The 19,227-nt window shown below is 41.1% G+C and overlaps 1 protein-coding gene across 1 annotated transcript in view; it reads left to right on the top strand.

Annotated features, from left to right (window-relative positions):
* The window catches only part of TEDC1 (tubulin epsilon and delta complex 1), a 201,375-nt gene that overhangs the window by 69,268 nt on the left and 112,880 nt on the right, over positions 1–19,227 (top strand). Inside the window, exon 4 of the mRNA XM_082242892.1 lies at positions 9,203–9,361. Within this exon, the coding sequence (XP_082099018.1) occupies positions 9,203–9,361 (159 nt within the window). The remainder of the gene's footprint in view (positions 1–9,202; positions 9,362–19,227) is intronic.

Genomic DNA, 19,227 nt, shown 5'->3' with positions numbered 1-19,227 from the left:
GCTGCTTTCATAGCTGGCAATCCAGCTACTCTCCTGGGCGGAGAAAAATCTGGCCTCCTTGACAGCTGTTCACCTAAAGGGATCACAAAATCTTCTGGCAGATTTACTGAGCAGAAGAAAAGTACTGGAATCAGAGTGGAGTCTGAACCAGGAAGTATTTGTGGAGATAGTGGAAGCCTGGGGACTTCCCCAGATAGATCTGTTTGCTTGTCAACAGAACGCCAAGGTCCAAAGATTCTTTTCCCTCCACAGGGAGGATCAGGCCTGGGGCTTGGATGCTCTAGCTCATCAGTGGGACTTCCCTTTGTCTTATGCATTCCCTCCGTTTCAACTAATTCTATTAGTTCTCGAGAAATTCAGGGAGGAAAAGACAAGTTTAATCCTGATCACGCCTTTTTGACCAAAAAGGCCTTGGTTTGCTCCCCTGGTGAATCTGACCTCACGGCCTCCTTGAAAGCTCCTATCCAGGAGAGATCTACTAACACAGGGGAACCTGATTTATCCAGAGTTAGACCGTCTACAACTGACAGTGTGGTTTCTGAGGAAGGCCTCCTAAGAGCCAGAGGCCTGTCGGAAAAGGTCATCTCTACCCTTCTCTCCAGTAGGAAGAAGGTGACCAGGGACATTTATATGAAAGTCTGGTAAAAGTATAACTCCTGGTGTTCCAGCAAGAACTTTGAGATTAAAAGTTTAGTTTCAGTGCTGGAGTTTCTCCAAGAAGGAATGGAGAAAGGACTGGCAGCCAGCACTCTAAAAATGCAAGTGGTGGCTTTCAGTTTTTTCGAAAGGACATTGTCCCAAGAGACTTTAGTTAGATTTTTCAAGGCACTAGCCCGCAACAGGCCAGTAGCCCTTAAAGCTTCCCCTAAATGGATCTGTCCATTGTTTTACAAGATTTAACTAAGCTTCCTTTCAAACCCCTTAAAGAGGCTTCTCTGAAGAATTTGGTTTTGAAAACTATCTTCCTGATAGCTATTACCTTGGCCAGAAGAATTAGTGAAATTCAGGCCCTTTCAGTGTCAGACCCCTTTCTGACAGTTTTTTCAGATCGAGTTGTGCTGCGTACAGACCCAGCATTTCTTCCAAAGATTGCTTCATCTTTTCAAAGGGCATAAGGAATTGTGTTACCAACCTTCTCCTCAACTCCTAAGAATACTCGTGAGGAATCCTTTCACACATTGGATGTGAGGAGATGTTTGCTTCAGTTCCTCCTCGTAACTAAAGAATTTAAAAAATCAAATGCATTATTTGTTGTCTTCTCTGGATCTCGCATAGGAGAAAAAGCATCTAAGAGCACTCTAGGCAGATGGCTCAGAGGGGCTATTGAGCAAGCTTATGTAGCTCAAGGTGAAGAACCTCCAGAAGGCATTCTAGCACATTCCACAAGGTCTGTGGCAACCTCATGGGCTGAAAGGGCCGGTGCTTCGCCTGAACAGATCAGCAAGGCAGCTACCTGGTCCAGTTTCTCAACCTTCCTTAGATACTACAGGTTGGACTTGTTGTCAGCTCAGGATCAAGCCTTCGGCAGAAAGGTTATGCAGGCAGTGGTCCCACCCTAAGTGTAAGTTACTCGCTTATCCTCTCCAGGTGCTGTCCTGAAAGGCGAGTTGAGAAAACCTTAGTTACTTACTGGTGACGGTATTTCTAAGAGCCTTTCAGGACAGCAGCAGCTACCCCACCTGGTTTTTTGTTTATAATCTTTTATAAATGTTTAACCTGCGGTAGTTGTTGTTTATGTTCTATTTTTTCCAGCATGTCGGAGGTTACTCTAAATGACTGAGGCATGGTGGAGTTTTTATCTTGCAGTGTTTCCTGTGAATTGGGTGGAGCTGCGCTCTCTCTCCAGGTGATGTCCTGAAAGGCTCTTAGAAATACTGTCACCAGTAAGTAACTAAGGTTTTTTTTTTTTTTTTTTTTTCTCTCCTAGATCTCCAAAGACCTTTTGTGTCTAGAAATCCTCCATCCCCTCTTCTGGAAAACACAGCACACCTGGTTTTTATACTTTTAGTTGCTTGGGACCAAGTGATGAGTCAGTGATTGTACTTTGAGTAGTGGTGTCATCCTTAAAGGGGCATCAACTGCACCTCCTAGTAATCTTTTAATTAGCACCTTCCATAAGGTAAAGGCCTGCACTCTCAGCCTGTATACTACACTCTGTTCAACTTTGGTTTTGTGTTTGCATTTTCAATGATAGCCACAGGGTCCTTTAAGGTAGTTGCCGTCTAACTCTGGCACCAAAAAGAGTACTGGTCCCTTTTTGATGATGTGGAGTAACCATCACAGTGGCCTTTTTTTGCTTGCACTGTTTACAATTCGCAATTTGACAGTGCTGGAGCAGAGCTAATCTGTGATGCTTGACAGACTTTCTGAGCTGCCACTTCTGAATTCTCATTTGACCCTAATCACTGGCATTTTCAGGACTGTGGTTAGTTTTTTTGGGTTGCATTCAGTATCTTTTAGTGCTTGAGGGTAGTGCATCTCAAATTTCTACAGTGCTGGACCAGCCTTAGCCACCCCTCTAGAAGACAGGTCTTGTAGCAAGCAACCCCCTCCATCTTCTATTTTGATTCTTGGTTTAGGTAGGTTGACCCATACCTGCTATCACAAACTCTTTGCCTTCTCCCAGTAGCAGGGACTTGTAGGATTCTTCATTTTGGCAGAAAGAGAAAGCTAACAGCTGTATCCTGATGGTTGCTGATGTGCCAAAATTTGATTATTTTTTCACCTGCGTAAAAGGCATGTCAGCCTCAGACCAGAGTGTTCCACAAAGATTTTTCCCACTCAACAACAGTTTGATGATTTGATACCTTCTGAGTGGAGAAAACCTGACTGTCTCTTCTCTGTTACATAAATACCTTTACACTGTTATCTCTTCTTTGCCAGGGAGTTGAACAGACTGGCCACTCCACCCTCAGTATATCCACCTTTCATTTGCATTACCTAGGTAAATGTAAGGCCCAATAACACTGGGCATTTTAAATCGTGGGAAATTCTGCCCACAATCCCAAAATGCTGTGCAAAACTGACAAATCACACCACGCATATTTAAGTGATAATGAATATTGCGAATATACAATTAAAACCAACAGTGGCTGGATATACCAAAGTGCAAAACATGCTTTTATAGTTGGCAGCTGATGTTAAAAGTAAATAAATATGCTGCAGCAAAGTAGTGAATGTTATTGGTGACTTGAAGGTAAAATGCAAAAGTGCTCAATCCGGTGACCCCAATGCAACAAAAGTGCAGATCTTCAGTCTGGGTGACACACATAGGTGTTCAAGCCGGTCACCTTACTGCTATAGAAGTATAGCATGAAATGACAATGCCTCGGCTGCGGCTTCACATATCCTGTGGTATGTCTTCTCTAATCCTCATCTTTTTAAACTCTGTATGATGTATTTAAGAAACAATATTGCAAATCCATAGCGTAATCCCATTTCAAATAGTGATTTTTATTTAAGTAATCCAGTGGATACTCACTTTTCAGTGCTGTAGACAAAGCGTTGTAACTACGAGCGGCAAGCTCGTCTTCACTTCCCTTCCGGTATTCTGGTGCCCTACGTGTTGCATCACACAGCATGTGACTTCATCCCCTGTAATCTGATGGTGTCCAAAACAGATCAGATTACCTTCAGGAATCAGCCCGGTTACTATCAAACGTCAATACTTGCACCAAATTAAAGACCCACTGCCGAACTTTGCCTCAGAAGCACAACAACTCCTAGATAGAGCGGCATCAAAAGGAATCGTCAATAAAATGGAAATTTCTTTTTCAAACATGATCTTTATCACAGGCCTTATTTCTATCATCTACCAAATATCCATAAGGACCCAGTCAACCCACCAGGCAGACCACTCGTGGCAGCTACAGCTATAGAGAGTGTTACAAACTACTTCTCCATCTATTTAGACCATCTTTTACAACCATTGGCACAAAATCTTCCGTCATATGTAAGAGACAGTATACATCTCGATATGCTGGCCAACTGTTCGTGGGAACCCTCTTACATGTGGCTTTCCCTAGATGTTTGTTCCTTTTTATATACATCCATACCTCATGATGTAGGCCTAATAGTCCCAACACTTCCTAGGAGAAGATCCCAACATGAATCCTCGCCAAGCACAATTTATCCTAGAAGCCATTGAATACTGCCGAACGCACAATTACTTTGAATTTAATTGCAAAAGGAAAATGAATGGGCGCTCTTTCTGGGGGATGGGTCCTTTGTTCCAGACAGTCTTAATAGGTGAGATGTTAACCAGACTGATGGTGAATGTTCCAAAAGCACAGTGTTAGTGCTATCATCGAGGGCAGCTCTTAAAGGGCCGAAGCGAGAGTGAAGCAGTAATAACAAATTTATTAAGCTCATATCAAGACTTGCATAAAAGCAAAAAGTGGAGCGTCATGACCCGGCGTCCTTCCTAATTCACCGTGTACCCGTTGTGGAAGCTGCCAGCAGCCTAAATCAATCCGGGGGCTGAATCAGAGTGAGGCTGCAGCGAACCGCATACCTCACAGAAGGACCGTGCGGCCGTAGACGAGGGATGGGCGGTTCCGGTTTCAGAGCATGCTCACAACAGCTCCTTCTTCAGACCAATATTGAATTTAATAGGGAATTCTACCTGCAGACTCATGGCGCAGCTATGGGAACCAACTTTGCGCCCAGCTATGCCAATTTAACCATGTGTCTGTGGAAGAACAAATCTATTTGGTCAAATAACCCATTTGCCTCCCAAATCATTTTTTATGGTCGATTTATATAGATGTTGTGGTCATCTGGGATGGTACACCATCCACCATCCAGACTTTTATAGACCACTGCAACCACAATGATATGCGTCTATCCTTCACTTCTGTACAGGATCAGAACACTTTAGCCTTTTTGGATCTCCTCCCCTGTCATGATCACCAAACCATACATACAGAAAATTATACTAAACTGACAGAAGGTAATTCTTATTTACATTTCAAAAGCAGCCACCATCCCCATTGGATCAAAAACATTCCCGAAAAGTCAGTTTTGCAGGCTAAAACACAATTGCACGCGAACTGAGGATTTAATCACGCATGGCAAACATTTGACCAAAAAAGGGGTATCCCCCCAAATTGAAGCTTTCACTTTCTACCAACAAAATGAACCCATCAGAAAAGAAAAGAATTCTGCTGAGCCTGATCCACAACTGCTTAAGATTCACCATTACGTTCCACACCAGGTTTAAACAAATGGAACATATATTTCGGAAACACTGGCCTATTCTCCACGCTGACCCACATCTTAAAGCCAAAATCTCTGATCACCCATTAGTGTCATATAGAAGAGCCCGACACCTTGAGAACCATATTGCTCCAAGTAAGATTTCTCCAATACACCTAGTGCCCCCCTCACCTTCTTTAATATTAAAGGTATGTTTCGATGCTGGAAAGCACTTTGCCTCACTTGCAAACATGTCACTCATGGCCAAAAAGATTTCCACAGTAAGGGCCATAAATATACCATTCCTGATTTCTACAATTGTTCTTCAGAATTCATGATATATTGCATGTTCTGTCCGTGCGGCCTTCTTTATGTAGGCCGAACCATATGCACTCTGTGCAAAAGATTAGGGGGGCATACACTGTTTGTTAAAGCCGGGTCTGATAAACACTGTGTCCCCAAACACTTCTTCCAGTACCACCACCAGTCCTCGGTAGATCGAAGAGTATGGGTCATTGAATCCATACCTAAAAATCTCCCTCTGGCTGAGAGGTTTAAATGCCTCTGCGCCCGTGAATCCTACTGGATTTATCGTCTGGACTCCCTGACGCCCGGGGTCTAAACAAAGAAATCTAAGATAATCCGCTGTTATAAATGTATATATTTACCTGTCCTATCTGCTGCTATTTCCATACATCTTATACGTTAATCCTTGATTTTTATCTGCCATTTCAGGACTCTATATGACTTGTTCTCTTTAGGACACATGAAATATTGGCATAGACAATTTATACAGAATAACATCTCCATAGATACGTTTGTGGAAGCACAGATGTGTATATAAGTGTGTGTGTGTGTATATATGTGTGTGTGTGTGTGTGTGTGTGTGTGTGTGTATATATATATATATATATATATATATATATTATATAATGTATATAGGTCTGTATGGCCTTAGGCCGCCTCGAATACCCATTAATGTCTATTTTATGTCCTTAGTCTCCATTCTTCTTTTTGGTATAATTTTACACCTCTATTTCTACCTTTAATATATTACCACCCTATTTGCCAGTTCATGCTGTTTATAAACACTACACCCTCAAGTTTTTTCCCATTAGTCCAGCCTTGTTTAAATGTTTATAGCTGTTTTCTCGTACCGGCTTGAGAGTTGGTTGTTTACCGTTCATCATTCTGATGATAGGAGACGCCTTCTCAGAGCTCTGTCAACACATTTAAGTTCTGCCTTAACACAGCAGTCCAGCAACACCTGAGAAAGGGACATGCATGCTCCGAATTCGAGAACCCCCCCCTGCCACTACCTGATGTGACGTAGGACATTATAAACCTCTGGTCCGACTGCATCTGGAGTATTCTGTCCAGCTCTGGTCGCCAGTCCTCATGAGGAATGTGTTGGAGCTGGAGAGAGTCCAGAAAAGGGCAACTAAACTAATTAGGGGATTGGAGGACCTTAATTATAAAGAGTGTCTGTAATCGCTTAATTTATTCTCCCTGGAGAAGAGACGCCTGAGAGGGGACATGATAGCAATTTATAAATACCTCAATGGTGATCTCAGCATAGAAAAAAAGCTATTCAGTGGCAAGGATTGCATGAGGACTCGAGGACATAAAATGTGATTAGAGGAGAAGCGTTTTGACCTCAGGCAACGCAGGGGGTTCTTTACTGTTAGGGCTACAAGAGGTAGTTTCTGCGGGAAGTATGGCTACTTTCAAAAGACTCTTGAACGTACATCTCAAGGATCAGAACATTAAGGGGTATGAGAGATGATTATGGCCATGCGCGCCTACACAGGTTGAACTGGATGGACTATTGTCTTTCTTCAACCTCAACTACTATGTAACTAGAAGATTGCCCAGGAACTAGGAAGTACCGGACACTACTGACACAGCCCGGAGCAGCAGCTGCTCCACTCCACCTTAACTTCTCCCTGAAGTGATGCAGAAGACCATTTTTATTATGAGGGCCTCCTCTCTGTGAGTTTTAGATTGTTTTTATGAAATAAACCAACCCTTTAATCTGCACTGAGGTGGCGCTGCTCTCTTCTTCCTTCCCTTTAATTATAGCCCTCTACATCATCTTCTCTAAATCCATACTGCTAGCTGGTTTCATATGGTATCTTTGGCTGTTTTGCTCCTTGTTTGAGATAATATCTGCTACTTGCAACATGTTACATGTTGAGCTGGATCTGTGTTCACCACCAACGAAATACCAATTATCTATGTAATTTAACTGCAGCACATCGCTTCATGCTGTATAAGTAAAAATTAGAGATCGGCTAGATCTATGCTAAAACATGCACATCTACAACTAAAGCGCCAGCAAACAATCACATAAGGGAGGAAAAAGCTATCGAGAGGGTGCCATAATCCCAATTTGGAAAATAGAGAACAACAGTTGTATGAAACAACTGTACATATGTCTGGACTTTATGGGCACGTCATGAGACAGGTATACACACAATGTAAAAATAAACATTTATTTGTTCAGATTTAAAACCAATAACAAACTAAAATGGTGAAACTGGCTAAAAAGAAGGCCCAGATCACCAGACATGTATACAGAAGAACAAAATGCAATTCATATCGAGAATTGTGTGGGTATGAAAATACGTCTGTTCAAAGGTCAACGCATTTCGCGGTAAACTTCGTCAGGACCGTGTACAGACAGTTATATTCTTAAAATAAACAAAAAAACAATATTAATAATTATCCATAATATACAATATATTTATAAGTAAGCGCATGTAAGTATGACTTTAATGGTAGACAAACCTCCAAACAAAGGCAAAAACTTGGCTTGGGGCGGACACAGGATAGATGGAACCAAAATGCAGGTCACTATTTATATAAATGTACGATGACAAAGTAAATATCCACCACTGAATTATGGAAATTTAGAGAAGTAAAGTCGTGTTGTATATTATATCCTACTAATGATAAACAATTAGCAGGAGGATGTATAGATAGCAAGAACCTTATAAAAGTAAGAAATAACTACTGTATATCTTACTTGTAAGGTAAAATACAGATGGTGTGTGCAAGGAGCCTGGCATTTGGGCTGATTAAATATCCACTGTTAGAGGTATAGATTTCTTGATGGGACCCTAAAGAGAATAATAATAATTAAATGTAGAGAATGATACATAGACATTTGTCCACATTGGACCATATTACAAATGTCTATCAAGCTGTTCTTTAGGCAGGTTTTCTGATTTTTTTTTTTTTTTCTATCACAATGGGCAGCTATCACACTGGGCAGCAATCTGGATTGTTTTTAACATTGTTGTTTGCATGTTTTGTTGTTGTTTAATTATTAGAAGGTGTTGGATTTTTTCTACGTATATGGTATTCCACATGAACTTTTAACAAGCTTTCATTAACCTTTTTTTACATACTACACTGGGTGGTTAACCTTACTGCCTACCTTTTCACAGTCTGTTCTATACAGATGTCTTTTTTCTAGTATCCTATTTAGACATATACCACACACAACTGCTGAGTCAGTGAGTATCTCAATCCTTTGCCAGGTGACATTCACCCCTCTTTTTCTATTATCACAAGTCCAAAGAGAGTTTACTGCTGCTTTAAGTTCTATCTGTCCAGATCCTTAATCATATAATAGTTTAACCACATTTACTAACTCCCTAAGGCCCCTTTCACACTAATGCGACGCAATTTTACAGCGATTTTGCGGCGCGACTTTGCCGAGATTTTGAAAGCAATGGCAAGGCTATATGCCTCAAAACGCATTAAAATTATGGCAAAGTAGTGCAGGAACTACTTTGAAGTCGGTGCGACTTCAAAACACACTGATATGAATGGGGCTCATTGAAAATAATGGAAAACGACTTGTCATGCGATTTTGTGGTCCAAAATCGCGGGACAAGTCGCACTAGTGGGAATGGGGCCTAAAGCTGATTGTAGTAGAAGAAAAGAATAACTAATTATTATTATTATTATTATTTTTTTTTTATTTTTTTTTTTTTAGTGTCCTAAGAGCATGGACTTCAAAGAGGCAAAAGGTCTTATGAAATGCACAAACCAAGACATAGATGTTCGATACCTCCAGTGGATAAATGGCAGACTTCGACTTAGCTGGCGAAACTTGCACAATATTCACCTAGAAAAATGCAGTATGTTATATAAGGTACATATATTTTATTATTTTACAAAATTGAATTTACATGCATCACTTTATGTAACTTATTATTATTTAAAGAATAACTTCGGGGGAACACATTAAGAAAAATTCGAATGCATTTGTGAGCACACGTAAGGCCATTGACACCACCAAAGGGGTCGAACATTAAATAAAAGCTGAAATCCAGGTAACCGCTAGACACACAGGTGGAATACATATAAGGAAGTTCTTCCTAAAATAGAAGTAATCTGAAGGCTGTACTTCCATCACATTGAAAATTTAAAAAAAGTATTATGCAATGTCTGCCCCCCTTTTTTCTGTAAAAATTGCCTGCTTGTAGTATGTCCAAAACGTACCTGTAAAGTTAAGTTCAATGTTTATACTTTCTTTAACCTCAATTTCTCAATCCAGTGCTAGGGTAAGAGTAATATCATACTTCTTCCAACACGATCCTGAGGAATACAGAGCAGCCCAGAGCATTGCTCTTGCAATGTACTAGGGTATCTTTGTACTAGGGTATCTTTTTAAACATTTTCAAAAAAGTAATGTCCAGAATGTAGAAGACCAGGGTAAGGCAAGTAAAACAAATTAAAAAAAAATCTTTTATTTTACAGGTAGCAGCTAATTTTCACATGGGGAGGGAACCCAAACAATTTTAAGCGGGCGTTGCAATATAATGCATGCCTTTTTGCTTCTTGGCCAACTGTTCCACGCAACCTTGGTGGCAGACTTTTCTTTGTTTATTTTAAGTCCACCTCACCACAATCTGTGTGATTATAGTAATACTTTGTTATTGATTCCTTTGCTTGACAAACATTTTAATTCAGAAATATTCTTTTGATGTTTGTGTGCACTGGAGATATGAAATCTACCAGCAGACAATATTGTTTAGTTTGGGGATTTTGAAGGCCTTCTAAAAATTCAAAGTGGTTCTAAACTCTAAAGGTTTTAAATGTTTTATCTTCCAGTACTAGTTAACCCCCCCCCCTAACACTTACCTGAGCCCTCTATTGATCCAGCACTGTGTCCAGCTTCAGGTCTTCTATCTCTGGTCCCTGCTCTCACAGGCTTTGCTGAGAGCTGCAGGAGCCCATGGCCGGACTGGCCTACCGGGATACCGGGAAATTTCCTGCTTTGAAGCTGCTTTGAGATGTGGCTGCGTAGGAATGTTTTACTCCCCTATCTTATCGCGGCCGCTGGCCCGCCCTGCTGTGTATGCAGAGTGGAGCTAGCTGCCGGATGACGGTATAACGTCATATCCGGCGGAGGCGGGCGGCAGATCTCTAGTCGCTGGCTGGCTGCCTGGCTGCACAGCATGGTGGGCATCCCTTCCCTGAAGTTCCCTCCCAGGCTCCCACACAGACACCGGTGACCGGCAGCATCACTGAGATGAGCTGTCCTGTAGTGTACATGTAAGAGTCTTGGAGGAGGGACCTTGACCTTGTGTATTGCATTTGGGGGGGGGGGGGCAGGCAACATTGTATTAGGGGGAGCGGAGATTGAATTGGAGCCCCTAATACAATGCTGACCCCTCCCCCTAATACAATGCTGATCCCTCCCCCTAATACAATGCTGATCCCCCGAATACAATGCTGATCCCCCTCTCCCCTAATACATTGCTGATCTCCCCCTAATACAATGCTGATCCCCCCCCCCTTAGCCCCATCCCCCTAATTCAATGCTTAATCCCCCCTCCCCCTATTTAGGGGAGGGGGAATCAGCATTATATTAGGGGGAGAGGGCTGGGGGGCAGCATTGTATTAGGGGGAGGGGGCCGGGAGGGAGCAGCATTGTATTAGGGTGTGTGTGGCAGCTCTGGTCCCGATAGGGCTCCCTGGGGGTCCGGGCTCGGCGCTGTCTCTCCCTTACTCATCTCGGAGGGGCGGGGCATGTAACGAGGCGGCGTCCAGCTCACGGGCTCCCACCGACACGGATGGATTCCCTTTCGCTAAGCCAGAGGCAGCGAAGGTATCCAGTGCGCATGTGCGGCGGCTCTGAAAGCCGGAGATGGAAGAAAACCGCACAAGCATCTAGACTCGCATATCAATGCGGTCTCCCCGTGTCAGGTCACACAGAGCGTGTCCAACCCGGAAACACCATACATAACAGGTGTGAAAGACGCAAATGAATGCCGATGTACATGACAGCAGGGAGTCATAGTAAAGATTGAAATACCGTATGGATCCAAAAATACTAGTAATAATACAATGCAATGGCCTCTAAAAAAGAATATATATAAAAAAGAATAGATTACATGTCTAACCATGTCAGCAAGCTAGCCATTGTGCGGCATATTTAAACTCATTCACAAAAAGGTGGAAGCCTGCAAGCACATCCAGGGCCAACCTATAAAAAGAGAGACAAGACAGGAAAAAAAACATCAATAAACATGACAAAAGAAATGGAGAGCAACGTATATCCAAGATTGTAACCTCACATGTCAAAAAGAGATATATATATATATATATATATATATATATATATATATATATATATATATAAATGTAATACATACATATTAGGTGGATAACACATGTATTCTTTGATAGTCTAGAAAAAAATAAATTGATTATTGAATGTAAAAACTCATTAGAAAAAAGGATGTTAAATTCTATTGAAAAAAGTAAGGACTATGGTTCTGATACATAGACCTGCAGATAATGGCTTATTTGTTTTACTATTTTTCCATTCCTCCTGAGGTGAACCCCTCTAGGAATGGTCTGAACGATATCATATTGTTCAGTCCCGGGGGTTGAGTCGCCCTCAGTTGTACAATCCACCTGAGTTAATATAATACATACATACATACATAAATATTGTGTAACAATAAAAATTGCAAAACCCATCACTTTATTCTCTAGGGCCTCTGCTTTAAAAAAATATTTAATGTTTTGGGGTTGTAATTTTCTAGCAGAAAAAAAAAAATGATTTTCACATGTAAACAAAAAGTGGCAGAAAATGCCTGGTCTTTAAGTGGTTAATTAGTAATATGTTGCTGCTGTGCTCAACCACAAATACCTATGCCACACGTGTGTTGCTCATAGGTTGTATAAATCACTCCATTTTTGCATATACCAAATATGCAAAACCAATACTTAGTTAAATAAACAAATCACTCTTTTTACCTATAAAGTGCTGCAGTGCATATACGCTATTGTTAAAAGTATTGGGACGCCTGCCTTTACACGCACATGTACTTTAATGGCATCCCAGTCTCAGTCCGTAGGGTTCAATATTGAGTTGGTCCATCCTTTGCAGCTAGAACAGTCGCAACTCTTCTAGGAAGACTGTCCACAAGGTTTAGGAGTGTGTCTATGGGAATATTTGGCTATTTTTCCAGAATCGCATTTGAAATTAAAATGTGAAAAATATTGTTATTTTTGCAAAATTGACGCTATTTTTTTGTTTATAGAGCATGATCAAAAAATCGCACAGGTGATCAAATACCACCAAAAGAAAGCTCTGTTTGTGGGAAAAAAAGGACATCAAATTCGTTTAGGTACAGCGTCGCACGACCGCGCAATTGTCCGTTAAAGTCACGCAGTGCCGAATTGCTAAATAGGCCCTGGTCAGGAAGGGGGTAAAATCTTCCAGGGCTTAAGTGGTTAATATGTTTTGCCACAAGTTTCTGGAAAATGAGGCAGAGGCATGGTGAGTACTTTGCAGATCACATTTGTTACCACAATTTTTTTGAAAAAAGAAAACAATGTATTTTTTCTTTTTCTTTTTTCAATTTTCAAAACCTTGTGACAAAAAAGTGAGATCTGCAAAATAAAATAATATTTTCCATAGGCTCAACATGCCTCTCAGCAAATGGCTTGGGTAGTCTACTTTCCAAAAAGGAGTTCTTTTGGGATTTTTTTTTTTTTTTTTTTTTACTGTAAGAGTAAAAGCTGCTTAAATTCCATATACAGTATATGCCATAGTTTGTAGATCCTATAACTTTTGCACAAACCAATCAATATATGTTTATTGGGATTTTTTTTTTTTTTACTAAAGACATGTAGCTGAATACATTTTGGCCTAAATTTATGACAAAATGTGAGTTTATTGGATATTTGTTATAACAAAAAGTAGGTTTTATGCAAAATTCTCGGTCTTTTTACGTTTATATCACAAAAAATAAAAATCCCAGTGGTGATCAAATGCCACCAAAAGAAAGCTCTATTTGTGGGAAAAAGGGACATACATTTTGGGTACAGCGTTGCATGACCGTGCAATTACCAGTTAAAGTAGCACAGTGCCAAACAGCAAAAAAAAGGCCTGGTCAGGAAGGGGGTAAAACTCCCTTGTAACATGACAAATGGCAAGCAGAAGGAAATGAGTAAACATCCATTCTCTAATTTTCTCTGCAGAGTATAATTCTGATGGTGCTCAGCTGTAAGCGGCCATATTCTGGCCAACTGTGGCCTGGTAAACAGCAGATCAGGGCCTAATAGCAAAGGAAAATTAACGCACCCCTGCCCAACACACACACAGAAGTAAAATTCATATTTAAGAGGTAGGAATTACAAGTGGGATGCCCCCCACCCTCCCTAAATATTTATTGGCTCTCGTTGCACATGCCCTATAGACACAGAGCCGGCTCAGAAACAAGTATGCACAAATGCCCCCATACCAAACGGCTTGTTATGGGGGCGCTCGGCAAAGGGGAGGGGTCCAGAGTGCCGAAGAGGGACTCTAGAAAAGGAGGATCGGAGCTGCTCTGTGCCAAACCAGAGCACTGTTAAAAGAAGAGTGTAAAAATAAATAAAATAAACGATCGTCCCACACATGTGAGGTATCGCTGCGAATGTCAGATCATGGGCAGTAATTCTAGCACAAGACATCTGTAAATCTAAAGTGGTAACCTGTAAAGACTTTTAAAACGTTAAATATAGTTTTCAAAACCGCTGCACAAATACCATGGGACATAATAAATTAAAAAACCCACCAATTTATTTTCTAGGGCCTCAGCTTTAAAAAAATATATATAATGTTTAGGGGTTCTAAGTAATTTTCTAGCAAAAAAACCCCTAATTTTTACATGCAATCAAAAAGTGCCAGAAACTACTGTGAAAGAAGTTTTGGTCACATTGATCCCATATTTTCATTATCTTCTATGCTTCTTTTGCTGGGGCCGCTAGCGGATCCGCTTATGTTTACGTATTTTTTTTTTATCCTTTTAGGAAAAATATTATTCATTTTTTTTTATCACTTTTTATTTTTTTGTTTTAGTCTTCAATTTTCATCTAATTTGTACGCTCATACAGAATAACTAGATAACTTGTGGTTCCTGACAAGATCTTTGTTATATATATAATTTATCTTGTTAATTTGTTGATTTAGGATTTATACTGATTATGGATTTTCATTTATATTTTTTAAAATATTTTTTCTTGTACTATTTTCTATCAATTTACTCCTAGGCGCTGGCTGCACACAACTATTCGGCCTCTTGGCAGACAGGTCTTGGCGTATTTGCGTATTTGCGTGCATTAGTGCAGACAGTGCTGTGCAGACAGCGCGCGCTCTGCACGCTCCCGGAACAATTACCAGCGCCTGACGTAAAATTCCTGATTGCTCCATGTGATCAGGAGATTTCTGGTCATGTGACAGCCAATTACATAAGCCCCACCCCGCCTCCCGGCATGAAAATCCTTGTCTGTCAATGGTATATTTTCACTTTGCCACGTTTTCTATCAAAATAAACCAATGACTGATGCAAAAATGAAAGCATCTTTTAGCCCTGATCTAGATTTATATGCAGTATGTTTTTTATGACTTGAATTTTTACTAAGATCAATACCACACACATATCAAACTATTTGAGTGCTGTCACTATTAGACATGCATTATCACAATCCAATTCCATGTTAATATCTGGAGAACATTAAAAATAACCTAATTGCTTAATTAAATGAGAGAAAGACATATACGCAGAACATTCTCCCAAACCCAAAAAGACAAAATTCTCCTTTTTGCTCAAAAAGCGTCATTAGCTAATAATTATCAAGAAAATGGGTATAAAATACTTATGAGATGGTATAAGACTCCCCAAAGTTTACATGGAATCAATCCCCAGGTATCTCCTTTATGCTGGTGATGCTTGAAAATAGAGGGATTTCTCCAACATATTTTCTGATACTGCCCAGTATTAGTCAACTTCTGGTCTGGTATCATTGGTCTCCCTGGCTCCAATACCCTGATGGCTCACTGAACATCTGACCTCACACACTGCCTTTTATTCATGAACTTGGACTTCGCCTGTCGGACACCATCATTTTCAGCCCATGTTTCTTCCTTCAACTGGTCTGAGGTGGTAAGTGGGGTCCCCCAAGGCTCAGTCCTGGGACCAACCTTGTTCAATTTATTCATAAACAGCATTGAGGACGGGATCAGTAGTTCTATATCAGTTTTTGCAGATGACACAAAATTGGGCAGGGCAATAACTGCACAACATGAAGCAGATATCCTACAGAATGACCTGGACAAAATAACAGAGTGGGCAACGACATGGCAAATGAGGTTTAATGTGGAGAAGTGTAAGGTTTTGCACTTGGGGACTAAAAACATAAAAGCACAATGCACTTTAGGGGGTGAATCAAAAATGGAGAAAGATCTGGGAGTCTTGGTAGAGGATAGACTAGGCAATAGCATGCAATGTCAAGCGGCAGCTGCCAAAGCCGGCAGAATATTAGCATGCATAAAGAAAGGGATGTATTCCAGAGATAAAACTATAATCCTTCCACTTTATAAAACTCTGGTCCGACCACATCTGGAGTATTCTGTCCAGTTCTGGTCACCAGTCCTCAGGAGGGATGTGTTGGAGCTGGAGAGAGTCCAGAGAAGGGCAACTAAACTAATTGGGGGATTGGAGGACCATAATTATGAAGAGCGTGTGCAATCGCTTGATTTATTCTCCCTGGAGAAGAGACGCCTGAGAGGGGACATGATAGCAATTTATAAATATCTCAATGGTGATCACAGCATAGAAAAAAAGCTATTCAGTCGAAAGGATTGCATGAGGACTCGAGGGCATACAATGCGATTAGAGGAGAAGTGTTTTAACCTCAGGCAACGTGTGTGGGGGGGGTTCTTTACTCTTAGGGCTACAAGATTGTGGAATTCTCTACCACAAGAGGTGGTTTCTGCGGGAAGTATGGTGGCTTTCAAAAGACTCTTAGATGTACATCTCAAGGAGAAGAACATTCAGGGGTATGAGAGATGATTACGGCCACCCACACCTACACAGGTTGAACTGGATGGACTTTTGTCTTTATTGTATAAAAACGTATTGTCCCAATTTCCCAAAACTGCGCTCTCTGCTAGAAAATATCAAATGGGATAGAACCCTGGGAACAAGGAACACTGAGGAAAAATGGGAGTGCTTTAAGATCATACTAAACAAAGGGATTGACCAGTGCATTCCAAAGGGAAATACATTTAAAAGAGCAAAACTAAACCCTGGGTGGCTAAACTCCAACATAAAAATGCATATTAATACTAAAGAAAAGGCCTTCAAAAAATACAAGGCTGAGGGGTCATTGGCAGCATTCAACATTACAAAGAGTGTAATAAGAAATGTAAAGACGAAATCAGGGCGGCTAAAATAGAACACAAGAGACATATAGCGGAAGAGAGTAAAAAGAACCCCAAGAAATTCTTTAAGTATATAAACAGTAAAAAAGCGAAGCCAGAACACATTGGCCCCATAAGACGATAAGGGAGTTTTGGCCACAGAGGACAGGGAAAAGGCGAAACTGTTAAAAAATGTCTTCTCTTCAGTCTTCACAAAAGAATTGGGGGGCTACACTAACCCAGCTTGTAAGGCCAAACTAAACAACACACCTCAGGAAATACCGCCATGGCTAACAGAAGATAGACTTAGAACTAAACTAGAGAAACTTAACATAAATATATCAACGGGACCGGATGGCTTGCACCCAAGGGTTCTTAAAGAGCTCAGCCAGGTGATTGCCAGACCATTATTCTTGATCTTTAAGAATAGTTTACAGACGAGTATGGTGCCAGCTGATTGGAAAAAAGCCAACGTGGTGCCAATATTTAAAAAGGGGCCGAGATATATCCTGAGTAACTATAGGCCGGTCAGCCTAACATCAGTAGTCTGCAAGATTTTGGAGGGGATGTTAAGGGACCACATACAAGACTTTAGTAATGAAAACGGTATTAGTAGTAATCAGCATGGATTCATGAAAAATCGTTCGTGCCAAACCAATCTATTAACCTTCTATGATGAAGTGAGCTGCCACCTAGATAAAGGTAAGCCTGTGGATGTGGTGTACCTGGACTTCACAAAGGCCTTTGACACCATTCCCCACAAATGCTTACTGTTCAAACTAAGGAAGGTAGGTATGGACCATAAGGTGAGTACCTGGATAGAGATCTGGCTCCAGGGGAGGTTGCAAAGGGTGGTGATTAATGGGGAGTACTCAGATTGGGCAGGTGTGGAAAGCGGGGTCCCCCAGGGTTCTGTCCTGGGGCCAATCCTGTTTAATTTATTCATAAATGATCTAGAGGAGGGAATATCGAGTAAAATCTCAGTATTTGCGGATGATACTAAACTGAGCATGCCAATATCTTCTGGGCAAGATATGGAAACCTTACAAGCGGACCTGAACAAAATAATGGGGTGGTTTGATGAGGTTTAATGTTGAAAAATGTAAAGTAATGCACCTGGGTGCCAGAAACCAGAAAGCAAGCTACTCACTGGGGGGGGGGGGGGACCTCTGGGTGAGTCTAGGATGGAAAAGGACCTGGGGGTACTGGTAGACAACAGGCTTGGCAGTGGCATGCAATGCCAAGCCGCTGCAAGCAAAGCCAACAGAATACTGGGATGTATAAAAAAGGGGATTCACTCCAGAAATAAAGAGATTATTCTTCCACTCTACAAGACTCTAGTCCGGCCACATCTGGAGTATGCTGTCCAGTTCTGGGCACCGGTCCTCAGGAGGGATGTGCTGGAACTGGAGAAAGTCCAGAGAAGGGCAACAAAAATAATTGGGGGAATGGAGGACATCGGCTATGAGGAAAGACTACAAGCACTGAACTTATTCTCTCTGGAGAAGAGACGATTGAGGGGGGATAGGATATCAATGTACAAATATTGTACTGGCAACCCTAGCATATGGAGAAACCTATTCAGAGAAAGGAAATACAATAAGACACGTGGCCACTCACTAAAACTAGAGGAAAGGCAGTTTAACCTTAAAATAGGCAGGGGGTTCTTCACTGTAAGAGCAGTAAGGATGTGGAATTCTCTTTCGTCGTATCAGCAGGGAGCATTGATAGTTTCATAAAACTATTAGATGGGCACCTTAAAGACCACAACATACAGGGATATACAATGTGCGGTTAACAGTAAACACACACACACATCATAGGTTGAACTGGATGGACTGATGTCTTTTTTTTCAACCTCACTAACTATGTAACTATGTGTGGAAAAGAACTTGCGTCGCTGCAGTGCCCTGTCCAGTGGGGAGGCATGTGTTTAAAAGTGAATCCGATAATGTAATGCTTATTAATGAGTGTGAAATTGCTCCTGAGTCAATTAAACAAGTACTGAGTTGAATGAGGTGTAGGTGATCTCTAAGCATGGTATGCTATCTCCCCCAACCACAATATATAAGCCTGCTGAGGTATCATGGAAACCTCCAGGGAGCTCTGTGTGTTGGAGCCAGAGGTTGCCAAGGACAACTTTGGTGCTACCATGATGGACAAGAGGGTACTTTAACCTGGTGATGAGAATTTGTTAAATGCCAAAACTGAAACGGTTGAAAATGCTCATGGTGATAATGGGTCAATGCAGTCTGTCAATAAAAATGTAAAGGTTGATGTGTTGAATGAAGTGCCATCTGCTCACAGTGGTG

The sequence above is a fragment of the Pelophylax lessonae genome (genome assembly GCF_965119305.1).
Source record: "Pelophylax lessonae genome assembly, chromosome: 13".
In the NCBI taxonomy this organism is placed as follows: Eukaryota; Metazoa; Chordata; class Amphibia; order Anura; family Ranidae; genus Pelophylax; species Pelophylax lessonae.
This window is presented reverse-complemented; position numbering and strand designations above follow the sequence as displayed.